This window comes from Amblyomma americanum, chromosome 4 (genome assembly GCF_052857255.1).
Source record: "Amblyomma americanum isolate KBUSLIRL-KWMA chromosome 4, ASM5285725v1, whole genome shotgun sequence".
Lineage (NCBI taxonomy): Eukaryota > Metazoa > Arthropoda > Arachnida > Ixodida > Ixodidae > Amblyomma > Amblyomma americanum.
In genome coordinates this window covers 154552524-154573475 of record NC_135500.1, presented here as the reverse complement: position 1 = coordinate 154573475, position 20952 = coordinate 154552524, and the positions used below count along the sequence as shown (strand labels likewise).

The window sequence follows — 20952 nt, the reverse complement described above, 5'->3', positions numbered from 1 at the left end:
ACTTCGCGCAAATTTTCGGCCATTCCTTCGAAATCCACTGCTGGATATCCTGGCTGATGACGGCTCCGCTTTCCCCAGAAATGGTTTTGCCAACTATCTTATGGCGGTTCTTAAACCTCTGCAGCCACCCTGTGTTGTCGGCGAAGTTGTCATCGCCGAGTGCAGCGGCAAACCATTTGGCTTTAGCCATTAGCATTGGGCCATCCACCGGAGTGTTCTTAGCCCGCACCTCTAAAAACCACGCATAGAGAGCCTTTTCAACTTTCTCGTGGGCAGGAGCGCGCACACGACAAGCTCCCGACGTTCGTTGCTCCGCCGCTTTCGACTTTATGTCCGCCTTGTTTTTTAACAAAGTGCTTAGAGTGCTCCGAGGAATCCCGAAGTCGTCTGCCACCGTCGCACTTTTCTCGCCTGCCTCAACACGCTGAATGGCTTTCAGCTTTGTCGCAAAGTCCAGGTTCTTGCGCTTCTTGACGCTGCTTGTGCTTGCTGCGGCCATTGCTTCCGCGTCAGCTCACCACGATCCAGTCACACGTGTCGTGAGACGCACGCAAAACAATAATGAACACGAAACACAAGAACGCGCACAAAACACAAGAATTCACGTGCGCAGCCTTCGCCAACAAAGCGCTCGCAATGGCGACAGCGAAGGCGACAGCGACGTACGAAAGGCACGAGCTGTGGTTGGCTGAGCAAAACTCGTGAAAAAGCAACAAGAAAAAAAAGGCAAAAGGAGGAGGCCGCCGGCGCCTTCGTTCCTGGCTACCTTTTCCGAGCCGATCACTATGGTTACGCGGGGGGCAGGATGAGAGACATTGGGAGAGAGAAAAAAAAAAAGCTGTTCCGCAAGTCGGAGAGCGTGCACAGCGGGAGTACAGTCCGAGCCTCCCTCCCCCTCGCTCTCACATTTTCCGAGCCTTTGAAGGGAGTCGCGGAGCTCGCGGGTGCAGCGAGTGCTGAGATCGCGCGGCGTTCTATATATCCAATGGCGGATAAAAATATCGTTCGATATAAACGTACGAATTTCTATACTTTTACACAGAATTTTCAAGGGGATAATTGACGAGTTCGATACAGACAATAATTCGATATATGTGGGTTCGATATATCCGTGTTCGACTGTATGCCCGTATACAGCACAGACCGCTTATAACGCATACCGCGGGAGTCTGGAAAATCCGAATTATAAGCGGTACAGCACTGTAACCAAAAAGTAGCTTTTCCATGCATTTGCATTTCCAGAATGGCCAGCCTACCTTGCAAAGTGCACCTGATAGTGCATCAGACGCACAACACTTCAATCACAGGCAAAAAAGCAGTGTATTTGATACTTTTGTCGAAGTGTGGTAGTGAATGAAAGAACTACGTTATTTTGGTCTGGCACTGCGATTGAACTGCGTTGCTAATGACCGTCTTCAAAAACAGTGAAGCACTTGAGCGCTTGCTCGCTGTTTCTCTGAGTGCAGTAGAGGTGCAGTTCGTTGCAACAGTCGAGCACGTCTTTGCACGAAACTTCTGCACTTTCACTCACTTCGTCAGGCTCATCCTCGGATAGAGGCTCATCGCGACTGTGCACCGCTTCCACGCTGTCTTCATCTATGGCTTCTACTTCATGCGCAACACCGTCGGCGTTGGCGACGATGACGACAAGCTTATCTCATGCCAGTCCTTGTAACGCTAAATTCAACCGTTCAATGGGTTGAAACCATCATGCCCCACAATGTTTGCAAAGCACCTGGCCTTGGCTTGCAACTTTTAGCCACTTACAGGAATGCTCTGGGCCCGGACATCGCCAAACCGTTCAAAAAAAGCGGCGATATCTTCATACTTTGGCGCACGAATCCGCTTCCTTGCAAGCAACACAGAGTCCTCCTGCAGCTGTTGTCGCAACTTGTTGCTGATCTTCCAAATGGCGGACACAGTAGCATCGGCGACACTACTTTTTTGCCACCATAGCCTTTTGTAGCGATAGCTACATTACGGTTTGCATTTCGAGCCTTCAGCGTGGCTGGTCACGTGGTGCGGAGCAGTTGGCGGCGCCATGGCTGATCGTGGTTGGTCACGTGACCAAGTTCCACTTGGCTAGCTGTAGCTATCGCGTCACTCCAGGTTTAACCAGAGCTAAACCACCGCCAATTTTTTTCAAACCGCTTTCGACGTCCCTCACAATGCTCTGCTTGGTTTCGAGAGCTTGCCGTTTCCTGTCTTTTGGAGTAGCAGACGCCATCGGAACTGAAGACAGCTGAGGCTAGTAGACTTGCTCACATTGTCAGCCGACTTGCCTACATTGTCAACTTTTTGCTGCACGCGACGACACATATTGTGCTCATGGGCTCAGGTTTGACAAGATGCTGCCACACGCGCACGTGGTACGAGCAGTGCTTGCAACGTTATGCCATGCGCTCGCCGCCGCCGCCTCTCTAGCATGCTCCAGTGAGGCCGTGCCATCACATGCTTTCAAGTTTTGTCCAATCGGTGTGCCCAATGGAGGCGCATCGGAGAAGGAGAGCAAAAACGCCTGCTTTGCTACTTTTTTTTAGATCTCCCGCCTTCTGCCTTGCCTTGAACCACTCTGACAACGCTCCCCCGCCTCGCCTGTTGCCCCCTTCTTGTGCAACCTGGAAAGCACGCTCCTCGCGCCCGCCGGTACGCGGGCCGCCAGGCTTTCCAGAAACTGCACTATACTCTGTCTCCGGTTACGCGCTGCCACATATTAAGCGGTACGCCTGTACATTGAACTCTTATGGGAAGCGAAGCGGTTGTCACAAAAAGCCACATATAATCCGGTCTCGCATTATGAGCGGTTACATTATAAATGGTCTGAGCTGTATCTCGTTAGGGTTCACCAAAAACGGCTGCGGAAGACGGTTTTATCTTCCAATAGCGCAGCTGACATTCTCTGCAGAATCTGAATGCAAATGCGTGCGCTAAAGATGTGATGCAGCGCACGACTGCTTGTCATTGTTTTGCCGACGACTTGGACTTCATGTTTGCGAACCACGGTCTGTGGTGCAAGGCTGCTTTCAGCTTTTCACTTGCTTCGCTAACGAAGGCATAACGGAAGCATTCATTTCAATGTGAATCAACCGTGTCGATGAAAACCAGTGAAAACATTAAACATTTTATGAAAAGCGCTGGCTAGTTCCAAAGCGCTTTTACTGAAGCTCCATTGCGGAGCACCTTAGGCCTAGCGACACCGAGCAAGCAGCACGCAATGATCCGCTGTTGCCCGACAGGAAGGTGGGCAGCACGTCGTTATTGCAAGAAGTCTGTCGCTGGCTAGGATGCGGAGACTGAACAGCACGACACTCCGCCGGTTTGTTTGTACCGTGCGACGCCAAACTTCCTCGAAGAATCTGAGCAAATGCATTTCTGGCACGTCGTCTAAAGCATTGATTTCAAGGCGCTCGTGACTGCTACTTCCTTGAAGAATTGGAGCAACCTCATTTCTGGCACGTTGTCTAAAGCACCGATTTCGAGACGCATGTGACTGCTACTCAATGTGCAGTGAGGCGGGCACATGCGTGCCCCGTGTCACTGCCTAATCCACCTCGAAATGGCTCCAGGCAAGCGCGGTCTCAGTGCGGCCTCTCGCAGGAGGAAAGCAGGAGAAAGCTGCTTCACTGGCCAGTTTCGAGGCTACATGACGTACCGTGCAAGGAACGCTTATGGGATAACTCAGTGTGTATCAAGAATTGTGTTTGCGAAGAAAGCAGAACCAGCAAGCTTGTCTGCAGCCTGCCCTGGGAAAGCTGACGCCTTTTTTACCAGTTGCTGCGCTGCACGGCAATATTCAAAAGATCAGAAGTATACTTCCAGCCTGCTTAACAGAAGTTTCAGTCTGCGGTTAGTGGAAAACGCTTACTGCCATTGTGAATTTCACACTTCAAGAAAAGAAATACGCTCAATACTGTATTCATACTTCGTTGATACTTCTCAAGCCTCCTTGGCGAGCCTGTCCTTCGTGGTGTGATGTGTATAGTGGTACGCTGTCATTGTAGGAGTCCCTGGTTCAACTCCACGTATTCGGAAAATTTTTTTTTTTCACTTTTTTAAAAACATTTAGTCTTTAAAAACCTCCCCCTTCCTGCCGGCTGTGCATGACTGCTTTTATTTTTCAAGCCATGCCTTTCTGACCCAGCAATCAGTTCGCCCAGTACAAGGTGGTGCTTGATGTAGGTTCATATTCTCGACTGGCAAAGAGTCTGTTTTAGTACGGCGGTATTTATTGTCAAGAATTAAAAATATAGCTTCCCAGCTCATGAATTTCACACAGCAGAAAGTAGTAATAAAATAAATTGAGAAAGGAAAGGAACGGTAGTGACAAAAGGAGGAGAGTGAGAACGGGAGGTTTCGCATGTTGTCTTGCTAGTGTGACATGAGAGCCGGCAGACCATCGGCTGACAGCCGTCTTGCGAACAACATGACGCTGACGCTTCAAGTCGGCGCAGTGTGACATAGACGCAGACATCACGACGACACCGTGTTGGCAGACCGAATCGGCATCTTGTTGGGCTAGTGTGACAGCTCCTTCAGTGAGTTACTGCGGAATACAGCAGCTGCGGCAGCTGCAGTCAGCTCAGACTTGTTACGCAGAAGCCAAGGGAGCTGTGCGTCCTCCGATTAGAAAGACTTAATGCAGCGCAGTCCGCTTCCGCGGGGAGCCAAAGCACATGCACAGATCGCCCAGAGAACGCCACAAGACTCCGAGCGCTCGCACACCTGCCCCATCTGGACCAACCAACACGTGCACACTGGTGGCATGCGGAAGCGGATCGCTGTATGCTAATTCTCTCTACGCTAAATCTCCACGGGTAGCGCACCTGCAGACTCCTGGAAGGTACAGATCTGGGCACCGCTCTTCCGCCTGCTTGCGTCTGTTGCTGCGAGCTTGTGCAGACCGGCTCCGGCATACACGCAGGCACGTTGCACAGATCCGGGCCTTGGTTGCGCGTGCATGTTCAGTGGAACTATCCTGGAGGAAGTACGCTGAACCGGAACCACACGCAGCAAGAGTTCCAGAAGTGTTATTTGCTCGGAACAAATACTTAGAGATTTCGAATAACATACATTTGGATCGAATCTATAAACGAACATTCTACTGTTAGACTGAATATTCGAAATTATACAATATTCGTACATTCCTAACAAATAGCCAAGCCTCTCCAAGCCAGCCCATCTGATTGACTGTTTAAATCTAAGATGGTGCCTTTTACAGCGGTAGATGAGTTGGTTGTGGTAGCGATGCCCACTTGCGTCTATATTAGGCTGAAAAAAAAAACACTTTAATTTGAAAAACAATCTCCACAGTATTGCTGGTGTCCATTCTAGTCCAAAAAATTGATCTTTTGGACTATACAGAGTCGAAAATATCGGTCGTGAAAACATGCACTTTCCTATATAAGGTGCATGATGGTTCTTCAGTGGAGTCCAGTATATCGCACAAGTCTCAATTATTGGAGTCCGAAAAATCTGCTGGATACTGTTCTTCCATGTGCGTTCCCCTCGCGTCTGTCCGCATGGTCCTGTGCGTTGGTAATGCACGCGCATTACAAGCTGCTCGTTGTGTGGTGAAGCCTCCTTACATGGACATTGCCACGTGTGAGGAGGCTCCACCGCTATTGCATTGCATCTGTGAAGGAGGCCGTGGAAGGATTTACTGTTTTGGAGCAGGTCTGCTTTGGTGTTCCTGACAGAGGGCATGTGCTAAAAAATGACGGAATAGCAAAAAACCGTAATCGCCATGCAGTTTTCACTAAAAAGCAGACGACCACTGCCTATTTTTTCGTCAACTGCTATAGTGCAAAACAGTTTCAGGAAATTTTTTTCGACTTCGACTTTCGAATTCTCGAACTCGACTTTCTGACCTTTGGATGATTCGGACCTTTTTTTCATCCCTTGAGGTTTTTACTCTAGTGTGAAACCAGCGCATTATTGATAACTTTTTCAACCACACTTGAGTAAACAAACTTATCACTGCCTTTCGCCCGTATTTTATGTTGGGCTAAAGCATTTAGCTGCATTTGCATAGAATAGAGAAATAGATCCAAAATACTATTTTGTATGCATAGATATCGATACAACAAATTGCTTTCAGTCTTCGATCATATTAAGGTCCACTTTTGATAATTCAAAATTACTGATAATTCATACAAAATCTCTGGTTCCTTGAAGTTGGAATTAATTAGTCTACTGTATAGTTTAAGCAGATTTAACTAAAGGTGAAGTGCAGACTAAAAAATAATGTGCTTCTTAGTGTGCATTCGCCAAACAGTATTGCAAATCGAGACTTAGCGTATGCTCAGCGGGACGGCAAAAAAATTCGTTATTAGCGGTAATTCGATATAAGCGACCACCCAAGAAATCTAAAGCAATCGAGCTTTAATTGCGCTGCAACTGCATGCATGTCAAAGTACAGTGTATTCAGAGAAGCAAAACTTTATTTAGGTGCAAAAAAGGCAGTGAGCTTTGGCTTTTTCAAGTTCTTACCGGGTGCGTGCAACCCCTGCTCTAATCTGACCAAGCATTGCACGAGGCCGCGGTTGCCGCCCATGCATTCAACCTTCGGGGTATTTCGAATCGCGTAGGCAGTGGCCGCTTTTATGGGGGGTCACAGAAGACTACAAGAGTATCGTGCTGGAAAGCACCGCAAATGCCGTGGCATGAGTCTGAGGTTGTGTTCGTTGTGCTCAAAAAACTATTAGCCACTCATTGTGGGCACGCAGCGCAATCGTGAAAACTGAATGGTTTTGCAGTAGGGTCTTTGCATGATTACTGGGCAATTTTTTCCCGGGGTGTGCAGCTGTGATGTTTGTAAAACGAGTTTTTCGGCACACAGTTGACGACGACATATGTGCTAATTCAACGGTTAGAGTGTTGGTGTTCACGCATCGTTGCGTCCGTGCCGTTGACAAATGATTAGGAACAAAATTCTTTGAAGCTACTACGCAATTAGACCGTTTGTCTAGTTGGCCCGAATCGAGCATGACCGGCTCGAGAAAATCACTGGGGAATCACCGTGGTTGCGTTGACCCGCCATGTTGACAGCCTTGCTCGCTGCTGGCGACGCTCGGATTTTTCATGTTTTTGGCAAGTTATCGGTCGATTTGCACCGTCAAAAGTGCAACGAAGCTAGGGGCGGTGTTTTATTGCGATGCAGCCCGATTATGGCGAGCGGCGAGCATATTTCTACACCGCCTTCCCCCAAAGTCGTCTTCCCGATTTGTTAACATAGCTCCTCGTGTCGAACATGGCAAAGGGCATGCGACCAGCAGTCGCTTGCATCAAGGCAGTAGCTCGACAGCACCGCTCTTCACACTTGCAAGTGCAGCCTATGGGTCGACTTCTCGTTTAAAGCGAAAACTCCCGGGAGTGACATTGTTCGCGCGCTTTCGAGAGTTTTTGTCTGCGTTAGCTGATGTGAAACAATTAGGCTTAACTATGACCATGGCAGCTAGGGAGTAGCTCAGTTCGTTGCACGGCTCGTCCGCGGTCGGCGTCGTTGCCGAAAGCTCATCTCGCTCGCGACTCGCAAGTGTGAAAGGGCTCATAATCGGAGGGACACTTCTTTTGTGCTTTTTGGCACGTTTCAGCACCAGAACTGCTCTTTAGAGCGATAAAAGTTTGCTCATCTTGCACACCTCACAGAATGCTACGGCACAAGCCTGCCCGCGGTCTTGTGGCCACTTTTCGGCATCCAAGATACCGCGGCTTTCTGGCATCGCAAAGCGTCAGGAAAACTATTTTCATGTGGATTCTATCATGGGGGACACCAGCGATATGGCTGCAACCCATTGGAGCGCGCTGCACTGCGGAATTTGACAGCTTCCGTTCGCTCTGCTGTAAACCGCTGGGGGCACTCGGCGCTCACTTGGTACTCTTTACTAGGCAGGTCATCGGTCGTAGGTTTGGTGCTTCTGTGGCCTATTCTATGCCTGCATGATACTAATTTGGTGGCGGTGTTAGGTAATTTGACACTGCATGCGCAAAGGGTCGCCCGCTCGGCGGCGGCGGATGCCTCCGCTCGCCACTTCGCCCCAAGCGGGTCAAGCCCTTCATGCGTTTCTAGTAATGCGGCTTAAAATGCATCCGTTTGGGTAGGGACCGGAAGAAATTTCGAATAAAATGATATTTCGAGTAACGTAATTTCATTATGACGAGGGATTACTGTATGCTATTTCCTTAGCTCAGAATGTGCGGCTCTTGTGTACACTAAAATAACATTTTCAACAAGGCGGTGCACTTCAAAGCAGGACCCCTCGCTTCGGAGTGAATTAGTTGTTACTGCATTTTTCAATGTGTTCACTGGCCAAAAATGTGACATCAGGCTTTCATTTCCTCTCATTTCATCTATAATGACATGTATGGTTGATAAATTTGCCTTTTCTTTTTAGTGGCGATTCTGCCGCTACTAGGCCTAAAATTATTGTCAGTTCATTGATAAAACTGATGCAAACTTTTGCATTTAGCATACGTAAGTGTGCATTCGCTATTCTAAAACTGACTCTTATAGGCACTGCACATTTCACCTTGTTTTGTGCACACTCTTGTTCATGTTTGAAGGGTGGATTCACTTAGCCAAACGTACTGATGCACTTATGCACCTTTACCACTGCAGCCTGCGAAGCGTGTGAAGGTAGAGCCCGAGGAGGATGCACCTTTTCTGGCAATGACAAGCCGCAGGCTGCGTGGCAGCCACGGGGCTGCGGAGTCATCGGAAATCAAAGGCGCTTCCACCAACTCCACGCCGAAGAAGGATACCACAGAGCAAGTTTCCAAGCCCAGTGTTGCGGTGGCCTCAAAGAAAGCGGCCACACCTTCGGCCTCAGAGAAAGAGGCGCTAGCCTACGGTGTCACTGCAGGTGCCAGTGATTACCCACTGGTGACCAATACTGACCTCAACAACGAACAGAAGCGACTACTGTCTGCCCTCCTTGCGAGCACCCAGTGCAGTCGGCCGCTTACTGTTGCACTACCTACAGAGCCCTGCTTTATCTGCCCTCAGCTGGACCAAGAAGACGCTGTGGCAGCTGCACTGGCTCTTGCCACCACGCATGGTGGCAGCCCAGGTAAAAAGCCGGAGCGCTCCGGTGGGAAGCGAGAGGCGGAATCTGCTGCTAAGCAGGAGAAGGCAGCACAGTCGGTGAGTGTCCGTTTTCTCATGTGCTTTCACTGTTTGAGTATAGCATGGTGTTTGGCAAGTACTTGAGTGCACTCTTAAGCAATGGGAGAGAAACAGATGAAATTGTCCAGACAAAAGAGAAGACAAGGCTAGAGAAGTGAATTCACATTGCATGCATGTGTGCATGGGTGGGCGTGTGGGCGAGGATGGGGGGCATTTTTGGAACTGAACAGCTCACAGACCACAGTAGAACCGTGCAGTTAGGTGTTTTTCACGAGACTGCCGAGAAAAATTTCACGAGACACCTAATTACATTATGTGCTGCCAATGCAATAGCATTACAAGCTGTTGCTGCTTATACATTGAGTTTTGTGTCATTCTTTCTTGGTTGTGTTTTTGCAGACACCTACATGTTTCTCATGTTGTGCCACATGGTGTGCAAGGGTAGGTAAAGCTGTTGGGGTTTGTAAGCACCTGATGAAGGGCCACACATTAGTATAGATTAAACAATGGGAAGAAATGCGGGATGCTGCAGGTGTGGTAGGTAGAACATCGGTTGCTGATAACATCCGTGAGTGACCGACTGCTGGCTTCAGCTTGAAAGGGCTCTGTGGTTTCAATGTGGCCATTTGCTTATTTCTGGGCTATAAAATACACCTGATGTGCGCATGCCAGTTTTTAATTGCTAGTTTAGCTTTGCATGCAGACTACCTTCAGTATGTGCTAATGCAAGCCATGGATCAAGATATTTTACGTACTTGTAGCTGCTTATTGAAAGATCAAAGTTGTAAACATGTACTTTGGCCAGGGTTAGCTAGTTTTGCACATCCTAACTTGTAGTCAGATCCAGCTCTGGAACAAAGCCGCAAATGCTCCTCAAAGGAGGCCCTCCAGCTCGTGACGTAGTCACATTATGGTGGGCTGGCAAGTGCTAGGGGACTAACCATGCATTAACGATTAATTGCGACATCACGACAGTTGGCCAATGCCATTGGCTGGATGGCTTGGATGGCTGGAGGGGCATTTGCCGCTTCGTTTTTGGGTTGTATCCAACTAGAGCATACTTGAAAAAATTTTGTTCTTGTACAAAGAAATTGGCAGATTCCGGCAAGTTGAGCAAAAAAAAAAAAACTCGTTGTGTTTGCCTCTTGCTGCCCATGTTTCTGGGAATTGCTGTTATATTACTTCTTGGTTTGCAGCATGCAGCCAGTGTACCGAAGGCAGCAAAGAAGGCTGCTCCTTCCACCAAGGAGCCCAGCTCAAAGGGGAACCCCGTAGAGCCTCCGCGGACCCCTCGCAAGCCCAAAGCGCGGCCAGCCGCATCTGGGACCCAGGCCTCCCCTACTGAGTCCATTCATAGCACTCGCACCCGTCGGGAGATTCGGCTTCCTGTCCGCTTTCAGGATTCGGCCGTGTACTTCTCGCCCAATGGAGACCTGTATGACCTTGCGCCGTCCTTTTCACCCTGGCAGCGGGGTCGTCCTCAGGCCTCTACCAGGTCTGTGCACGGGGAACGGTTTATGCGTTGTGAGTTCCACCTGGAACTGTTGCATTTTGCTGCAGGCAGGATGGGTATTCTGGAGTGGCGCAGAAAATAACTGCTAAACCATTGCGTAACAAGCCCGAGTTCAGTGAGACATCCCTGCCAACTTTCCCAAATTTCGGCCGAACCTCTTGTACAAACACGGTCTTATTTCTCAAAAAAATTGTCCCCAGCTTTCTCTGGAATATTTTCTCTGAAAAGAAAAAAACAAACTTGCTGTATGTAATATAGGCGAACCATAATCACTAGCACGTGCTTATTTATCTCACCAATGCCAGTGACCACAGCTGCTGCAGCTCCAGGAAATTTTTCAACTTCAAAAATTCTGACATCTGAATTTTTATGATGATCTGTCAGCTTTTCTGTGAGGCTAATGCATGTTTCCGAACAATATTTCAAAAGGAGCAAAATCGAAAGGTTTTGTTTTCGAAACGTAACTGTGTGTTTCTGACACTGGTCACACATTGCGGTAGTCGCCAAATTGATTTTTCTGTTGGTTTAACGTCTTTCTATGGACGTTAAACCCCCATAAAAAAAAAACTTCCACTTCTTTTCGAGAGGCACGCTGGCAACCTTTGTATCTCAACGTAGAAACAAATTTCTGCTGTTTCTACCTGTTAACATGCCAGTGTGGTGGCTGACTTCGGCAAAGCAGCAGCAGGAACGTGTTCGTAATGCCAGAGTCTAATTGAATGCATGACCTGCCATCGTTTTGTATTGTCATGCAGTATTTGTAAAGAGCTACCTGTAAAATGCGTGGGTGATTATGAATTGTTACCTGATAACTGACTTGACATAGAACGGCTAATATATTGTAGTCTTGGTCAGTCAAGTTCAGTAGTATAATTGGGCTGTTTTTTTTTGCACCTGCCTCTGAGTAGATTCACACTGTGTGATGGCAGCTTGTGGGATCACTGTCATGAATTCTGTCAAAGGATGCAGTGTAATTACTTATAACGATATCGAGAAAACCGGAAAATCTGATTATTATATCTGGACCAGCAAAAAAAAAACACATTCTAGTATTCTTCCCCCTGCATGTGGTCATTACCGCATGCGTGCAGCCACCCCCACTAGCGCCTCTGTAAGGGCGCACAGCGTCTTGGCATTCTGCCAAGTTCACCCCCCCCCCCTTCCCCCGCTGGGGCTCCAATCAAAAGATAAACACGCCCTGATGTTATTTTGTGCAGCATCTTGGCGCACTGTCAAGGTCCGCGCTGCGTACATTGCTAAACGGGGGAACAAGGTAAGAAAAAGTAACGCTTAAAAAAAAAGTGAATTCTCAGCTCCAGAAGAAGGGGAGGTTTAGAGATATCGCCTTGCGCTTTGTCGCCGCCATTTTTACCCAGTTCATGAAAGCACAAACGGGTGGAAACAGCGGAAACTATGTGTGGACACGACGAAGCATGGTGCATGAATGACGCTTTATTGAAGAAGGCGAGCTGTTATATAGGCAAGCGGTTAGATAACAGAAATGGGGGCTGCTTCTGTCCGGCTAGGCGCGTGTGCATGACTTGCACTACGTCACATCTCCCGTTGTATCCAGGGCCTTCGGTGGTGGCAGCAGCGAAGTGACGGGGGCGGCAGGCTGGGCGCGGTGCTGCTCGGCGTCTGTCATGGCTCTGGTCCGATGAAATTACCCGGGCCTCCCGGATTGCCGTGCTTCTGCCGTCGGTTACGGTGCCCGGTTGCGTTGCGCGATCGCTAACCGGCCACTTCTGACACCATGTGGACACGACGAAGCATGGTGCATGAATGACGCTTTATTGAAGAAGGCGAGCGGTTATATAGGCAAGCGGTTAGATAACAGAAATGGGGGCTGCTTCTGTCCGGCTAGGCGCGTGTGCATGACTTGCACTACGTCACACTATGTTTGTGTTGTGTGAGAAAGCATCGCGCAGCAGCAGCCAAGCAAGCTCTTCCCTCCTCCTTCCACCGATTGCGACGATATCTCTTGGTTCTCAAGGCCGTACACAACGCCTTCTCACGGATTTTGTCACAGCGGTTCATTTGCAAAGTTTTCACGTGATTTGCGTCAAAGTATTTTATTTTTTATCGAACATTCAGACAAATTTTGGTGGTAAACACCTTCTGGGCGACCAGAATCCTAGTGTATGAGTTTCATTTTGCCGATAATTTGATTGTTATATATGGTTTATGGATAAATCTAAAGAATTTGATAGTTATGCTGTATTTACACTATTATAAGTCGACTCGAATGTAAGTCGACCCCCCCTAATCACATTTTTGAAAAATAAGAAACTTCCGAGGTTTTTAAGCTTGGACTTGAATAGTTGACCACGATAGAATTATCCAGCAGCTGGCGTTTATTGCCAGCGGCTATCGGCTGCCACGTTTGGCGTACCCGTGAACACATTCCAAAACAAAAATGTATTAGTCACTGGATTACTCGTCCACACTTGCGTCATTGTCCTCACTAGCACTGCCGTCGTGATCGCTGCTGCGGTCCAACAGCACGTCATTCTAGCGTCATCGTTCAGCGAAATCCCACACTTCGCAAACAGCCACATCACGACATCGTGTGGAACAGCTGAAAAATTTCCTCACTGCAGCTGCCACACCTGTATCACCCGTTGCATGCGTCGAACGTGCGGCCCAGCACGCGGCTGGTTGTTTCTTTGGCGTAAAAAATGATGACAGCCATCTTGAATGTAGCCGTGAACAAGCGCTGGTCGCTTGCCGGACCCGGAGCACAAATGACGACTGACGAAGCACTACATTAAAAACTTGTGAAACGCGGCCGGCAGTAGTCATATGCGTAAGAGCCAAAGAGAAACTATGCGTGAATGTTGTCAGCTCTTCCGTCGGCTACCGACACTCCCCAGCACCGCTGCCATTCCGAGTGGAGGTGCCGCCTCGATTGGAACAGCGGCCCTTCCATCAACTATCAACGCTCCCTTGAGCGCCAAGCACGCATTTGATAGTATAAAGAAAACTTGTTGGACGCTTGAGCTTCCCGTAGAACGTGATTGCGTTATCCGACCGCCGCCGCTTATCAGCAACCGCAGTCAGCTGCCACGTGTGGGTTGCCAGTTAGCTGCTTATGATAGCCACCATCGGCCGCCGCCTGCGCACGCGGAGGGTATGCCAGTTCTGAGCGTTGGCATAGCAGCTGCTCAAGGCCAGCACCAAGAGCGATGCGACGGAGCCGCGCAGCAAAAATGCATCCGCGCTGTAGCATGCCTGATATCTCGTTTGTCTCGCCTTTACTTATAGTGCGATGTTTTCGTTCCAATTGTAAGTCGACCTCCCCACTTCGGATTTTCAAATTAAAAAAAAAAATAGGTCGACTTACAATTGTGTAAATGTGGTAAGCAACATATCGTTATAGGTGTTATCGTTATAAGTGGATTACACTGTATTTTTGCACAGGATATTCAGGAGGCTAATCTATGAGTTTGATAAAGCCAATAATCAGAAATATTCGGGTTTGATTTATCCGGGCTCAACTGCATTGATATGTAATGTGTATGCAGAGAACTTTGGTCCTAGGCTTTGAATTCGGGCTGTCTGTAAGTTTGTCACATTCTTGTGTAGTTTTTGTTGAAAGTAGCCAAACTTGGCCTGAAGGCAGCTACGATGGCACTTCATAGTGCAGAGCTACAGGTATGGTTCTGAGACAGTTCTGAGATGAGGTGTTAGTGTAGGCAAGAAATAACTTTGGATTAATTGCTCTGTATGGCAACTTGATGCAGCAGCTCAAAGGCCGGGCAGTCGCCTCGTCCTCCACCGGCTCCTACCACGCATGCCCAACCTGCTGCGGAGCCATCACAGTCATCGTCATCTTCATCCTGGTGCTCGTCGTCCTCCTCCTCCTCGTCGTCTCCATTGTCTTCTCGTTCATCTTCGCCTTGTGGCAGCTGCTGCAGTGGTGCAGCAGGTACTTCCGAAGGACACCCCCCGAAATGCTCGAGCAGTTCACAGGTAAGTGGGCATACTTGTGCTGTATACTCTGGAATGTCTGTAGACCAGCTTTAAAATATGAGAGCTGCAAAGCAGTTAATCATTCTTAAACCACTTTTAACAGCAGCTTGCCTCATTTAGGTGATGCAGTTTTCCTGGTCCATGTTTATGGAATTTGATGACTGCTGCACACCTTGTTAGTTTCAAATTTCCTTATGTTTTTTAACAACGCGAGCTGTTTGAGGCGAGATCCCCCAGTTTTGCGATGTGACTCTGGCCATGAGAGATGCCGTAGTGGAGGGCTCCGGATAGTTTCGACCACCTGGGGTTCTTTAACATGCACTGACATTGCACAGTACATGGGCCTCTAGCATTTCACCTGCTTCGAAATGCGACCACTGTGGCCAGGATTGAACCCATCATCTTTCAGGTCAGCAGCTGAAAACCGTAACTGCTGATCTACCACAGTAGTTCATAGGGAAAAGTGGAGTGTGGGCAGGAGAGGCAGAGCAACACAAAAAGATGTCATGGTACACCATACGGTGCATACGAGTGAGACATTATGGTGCATCACAGAGAGCAGTAGAGTGTAGAATCGGGATGCACCACGCAGTGCGCAGACTTGGCAGGTCAGCTGCGGCTCAATCAATGCCGTGGGCTGGGCGGTGTGGCGTCTTAAAGAAACCTGTGCTCGCAACGCAGCTGATACAAACCAGGTGCTTCTTGAGCCTGGGGAGAAGTTTCTCTTGCCAGCCTTTAAGCTGCGGCAAAGGCGCGAACGCAGAAACGGTCGTAAAGTCGAGTGTCTGCAGGACCTCGAAAGCTACATCCGTGAAGCAGTGAATCGTATGAGATGTGCGAAAACCTCCATGCATGTGCTTGGGACGGTGATCCAAAATATAAGTTGAGCATTTTGTACAAGATGCTAGCACTGATACTCACCATGTATGTAAAGGAATGAGCATTGGGTGTTTTTTTTTTTTCAGTCAGCAGAGAGTTTGGCAGGAGTCATTGTTTGCATGCAAACTGGGCAGAGCCACAGGCAGGTGTTTTGTGGTCCTTATGCAGGCTGTCCACATAAATGGTGGCCGGACCCTGCGGCAGCTGTCACGGCTCAAGACGGACGGGTTTGTGAGCCTGCACTCCATCCAGGAATCACAGTCATCCAGCACTCCTGAAGACTCTATTGACATAAACGTGGAGTCCCTCTCAGGTGAGTTGCTCTCTGCCCCAGTGTGACAGGAATTTAAATTTCAGTGTGTAGTTAATTTTTGCACAGGAAGGCCAAAGGATCAAATGGACTAAGCGAAAAACCATATGCACTAGGTGTGTCAGCAGCTGAATGTTTATCCAGCTATCTGGAAAGAAGAGAGAAGAAGAAAAGAAAATGCCTTCAGGTTCGATGTAGCTAGTAATTCAGTAATATTGTAGCAGTAAATTTAAAATGATAAGATGCTGATAATTCAGCATGCATTTTTTTTTTTTCCGGATGCCGCAGCCCACTTAAGTTCCACTGCATATGTGCATGGCTGGGCATGCAGGTTCACTGAATGCAGGTTCAGTACCAAGCAAATGAAATTAAATCTGATTATAATAAACGCAGTGGTCACATAGCATTTTTTCTTATATCCTTAAGTCAACTAGTCACATTACTGTATTTACTTGCGTAATTTGCTCACTTTTTTTCCCGGAAGTTACGCGGAAATTTCGCAAACATGTCCTAAAAAACTACAAGCATCATAACATGCAATGTATATGGTACATTTCCATGTATAAGTTGACCCCGCAACTTGTGCCCCTTGCTGGCCCCCCAAAAAAAGTTGACTTCAAATACAGATCGCTGCATACCCCCCCGCCCCCCAACAACCCGACTCACTTTATGTAGTTCCCTGCATGAAGGCATGACTGCACATGCGCACTCAGATGATAAATTATACAAATAAACAATAAATCATACAGATATACAATAAATGAGGCAGTCACAAAGCCAGCAGTCAGAGACAATTGGAGATACAAGAAGATAAAACTGCGCCCTTGGATACGGCCCAGCTGAGTAGTGACGAACAGAACAGCCAACTGTCTGGTAGATTCGCATTCTGGCACAATGCACGCTCCTAGGGTTACCGGAATGAGGTTGCCAGAAAGCAACCGCTGGCGCGCAGTTGACTTTTCTTTATCGTAACCTAGGTATTTACAAACAAATTGCTGACTTTTTTTTTTACATCACTCACACCTTTCGTGGCTGTGTTGATCTTCTGAAACCTGGCCTGTACGCACCTGTGTGCATGCTGGTCTGCTTGCACAGCAGGGAGTGCAAAATATGCGAGTAAAAGTTTTTTCTCTATAAATCCAGGTAATATATTGGGGGTGCCCAAATTACGCGAGCAAATGCGGTATATACTGATTGGCTGGGCTGTATTGCCTTGATTGTACGGACATCTATGGTAACATAATAAAAGTTTGTTACTCACTTTTGTTTCTATATGAGGGAGTAAGGTGCCCCTAAGAAGCCATCTCGTTTGTCAGTTGCTTTCTCTGAATCCTGTCCAGCTGCGGACCAGAAATTGAGACCCGTGATTTTCTTTTATTTTTTTATGTGCTTTATTAATTAGACATCTTTGTGGCATCTTTGTATACCTCATAGAGCCAACTACAGTGGCGATAAAAAGTTCAGAGTTGGTTGCTCAGTTTTTCAGACCTCGTGTGGGCACGCTGCAGCATTGCCGCCAGTACAGTTGCTCGCCAGAAATTTGGACACCTGATTTTTCGCACATGCTTGGTTTTTCGGGCTTAATATGCGAATACAGTAGAACATCGATTATGCGACTTTCAGGGGATTGTGTGAAACTGTTGTTTAATCGGAAATCTTGCACAACTGACGCAATCACAAATGTGACTGTTATTCTGTCTTTCAAAAATTAATTAAAATTCTTTTCCCTGCGTGTTATAAGAGTGTGGTGGTCGCCCCGGAGGCAACCACGGCCACTTTTATTAGAAAGCTGCCGGAGAGGAGATAGTGGCGGTGGCGGCAGCATCCGGCCGATGCCATGGTCTTGGAGTGTTCTCTAGCATGTGCCAGCGACCCTTTGTCCTCTTCGCACTTTGCCACTGCCGGCCGCGCAGGTCACTAGAGGGCTCCCCTCTCCTCTAGACGATTAGTCCGTATGTGTCAAAATAGTCATGCAGGGCGTCCGGGGTTCGAAGGCAAAGCTCAAGTAGGCGACCCTGGCTGTGGCGTTGTGGCCAAGCTTTCAGTGGGTGTTGAGGGACACGTAGTGGCAGGTGAGGGATGTGGGTCAGCCTGCTAAGCGGGCCCAGTGCCGGCGGTACTGCTGCAGCAGCTCACGGCTGATGCATGAGATGCAGCGCAGCAGAGATAGCTAGGTGTGTCGGGGGTCTCGAGAGTCGCGCAACTGTTGCCGGCCCGAGCTGCCTGGGAACCTGGCAGGCTGCCACGGAAGCCGCAGCACAGCAAGGTTCGAAGCAAGGGAATAGCTGTGGTGGACTGCATGTGGCTCCTGGGACACACTCACAGCCAGTCGTGGACTGATTGGCTTGAACGTGACGTGCCGTGGGCCTAGGCTGATGTCCGCAGGCCTGGTCAGCCTAGGCAGCTTGCTAGTTGGCGGCTGATGAAGCTGCAGTGTGGTTGAAACTTCAGTCTGCTGTGGGTGAGAGGTTGTGGGCGGTGGTCTTTTATCGAACTTGCGTTTGGCGGTGGCTGAGCCAGTGGTGTTGGGCTTCTTTGAAGATCCTAACACCGGTGGGGAGCAAGAAGGGTCTACATCAGTGGCCTGGTTTGGCTTGAGAACAGGTGCTGGCATCTGTTCAAGGTCCTTTGCAGGCAAAGTAGGGCTGGGGACAACCACCATGCTTGTTACTCATGTCAGTGCTTTGGCCTTCTCATACTGCTCCTCACGACTTTTAGTGCTTTGAGGACCTTTTCAAAGGGTGGGGTTTTGGATAGCAGGCTTGGTCTTTGCCGAGGGCTCTTTAGCATCAGCTGGCCGCGGCCATGCACACCACTGTTTAGAGGAACAGGCCAAGTGCAACGCTCTAAAAGCAGGAGCGTGTGGTGCCAGAGACGTCTCATTTCTTTTGTAACCCACTTTTCCCTTCTCTCGTGTCGCCCAACATGTCCTGACGGCAGTTCTGGTTCTGCCTGGTTCGTCCTCTTTTCTAAAGTGGGATAGGCCCGATGCTGCTTGTGTATAGTTGGTCACGTGGGGCGGCAGCTGCCGCATAGGAGGGCTGCAGTGCAACGCTGGGCGAAGGCGCAGAGTTTAAAGAGGGCACCCATTCTCTCAACTGGCCCTCAGGAGCTGCTGACCAAGCACTGCTGCCTGCAGCCGGTGCCACTGGTGGGGCTTGCGTGCCGTTGTGCTTGGGTGCAGATCGATGGTGCGCGCTCAGAGTTTGATATATCCGAAGTGCAGTTCGTTGTAGAAAGTATATTTCACGTGAATACTGTTTAAATAGCTTCGGGTGTTCGGTATAAACCATAATTTGTTCTACCCAGGTTCGTTATTATCGGGTTTGACTGTATAGCAGTCAAACGTGAAACGGGCGGGAAGGACACAAAACAGCTGGACAGCTACTAGTGCTATCATTTCCTGTCTATGTCTAACATATCATTAGTGATAATGGATTTAGGAAGCCACTGCCAATTAGCCCAACTTGGTTCTTTGCTTCCTCGGTGAGGGGTGCAAATGATCCCTTTATTGTCATTGTCTTATGGGTTCAGGTCTTCCACTAGTCTCTCCATATCCTTTGCACACGGTGAGAAAGTGGTGCAGGAGAAGGAGTAATTGAAACCATGCTCGAAACAGTCCAATGAGGCATAAGCTCACAGAGAAGGCTCTCACGAGCGGATTTGACTCGTTTTGATCCGTACATTAGCAGGATCCGGCTTGTTGTTTATTTGAAACAGGATTTCCGTGCAGTTTTTGAGGCATTATGCGGCCCTTTTCGTTATCGTAGTCCTTTTCAAGGGAGAGATGTATGGATTTTTTTGTCCTTACAGCATAGTATGATTCAGTTTCGATTCCTGGATTTGGCTCATAAAAAGAAAGATCTCCTCGTAATTAGCCCTTTCCTCCACCCTGTTTGTCTATGTAGTTTATTTATAAATACTGGAGTCTTGGGCCGGCCATGACACCAAAAGGCAGAAAAAGCTTATCTTGGCATTGATTAGTTTAGTGATTAGTGTAGTGATTAGCTGAATTTGGGTTTTTTGGATGTTGCTGTTGTCCCTAATATTTCTGAGAAATCGGTCCTAGGAGAAATAGGAGATAGCTTAAGGGGGGATGAGGGTCTTGAAAACTTTTTTTTTATTTCTTAACATATCTTCCTGAAAATTGGCATGCAGATATATCTTTGAATGCTAATCCCAAATATATATTCAGATTTTATATATCTCATCTAGAAATGAAGATATGGCAAAATAATTTATGCCACTTAGGTCTTTTCTTACGGGCCATTATGGTGGTTTCTTAATTAAAAAAACTAGTTTTAAAGTAATGCTGTCATTCTTAAGGGCCCATTGCACATCCTAAAGCTAAAGAAATTTTTAAAAAGTCATCACATAGGTCATGAATGAATAACAAAGTAGGAAAGAAAAAAACAATGTGGGAGTAATTAGTTTAGATCTGACCTAATTGCTAGTCTATTGGGTTTAATGAAAATTGGAAAGCTTTAGGATGTAGCTGAGGTGTTGCTGAAAAAAATGATACCTACTTCAATAAAATCAGTCGATGCAAACATTATGAAAAGTTCCGTAAGGCAAAGGCATTTGATCGAAAAAGCAAAGCTGAGAAAATTGCATTCAAAGTTTTGCTTACTCTGCCATTTTTGTTTACTGATCATATGGAAAAATTTAATGCTTTAGCATGCCGCCCAGTCATTGCTGAACACAATAACACCAAATTTACAGAAATCTGTTCATGTAAAGATTATGAAAACCTCTGTATTGCATTGGCACTTGACAAAAAAAAAAAGCTCCGAAAATCACTTGCTATTTTCTTTGAATCTGCCACACATTCACAAAAGTCCTGGGCAGTAGTCCTGGGTGCTGTCAGGCTTTTGCTTCTTGGCCATCCTCTTCTTCACCTTTTCAGCATTGGTGTGACCCTTATCAGACCTGCACAGCCTCTGTTAATCTTTTTCAAGGCTCCTACCAATGAGGCAGCTCCCAGGCCTGTAACCAAGCTGTGCTGCAACAGCTCTGCTGGTTGTTGCCATTCCTTGGTTGAAGCGAGAAACTGCTTCTTGCGAGGTTAAAAACAGGACAGTGAGGAGTGTCTAATGCGAATGTTCAAATGTTCAAGCTTCAGCTTAGAGCGCACAACGTCTTGGCGCTCTGCCA

General features: G+C 47.9%; 1 protein-coding gene across 36 annotated transcripts in view; it reads left to right on the top strand.

Moving 5' to 3' along the window:
* The window catches only part of LOC144128544 (uncharacterized), an 80154-nt gene that overhangs the window by 43234 nt on the left and 15968 nt on the right, over positions 1 to 20952 (top strand). For 27 of the 36 annotated variants that reach the window (XM_077662020.1, XM_077662011.1, XM_077662003.1 and 24 more), the window contains 4 exons: positions 8618 to 9142; positions 10321 to 10619; positions 14381 to 14609; positions 15657 to 15801. In XM_077662020.1, the coding sequence (XP_077518146.1) occupies positions 8618 to 9142; positions 10321 to 10619; positions 14381 to 14609; positions 15657 to 15801 (1198 nt within the window). The remainder of the gene's footprint in view (positions 1 to 8617; positions 9143 to 10320; positions 10620 to 14380; positions 14610 to 15656; positions 15802 to 20952) is intronic. The other 9 variants (XM_077662024.1, XM_077662029.1, XM_077662018.1 and 6 more) reach the window with 1 other exon arrangement.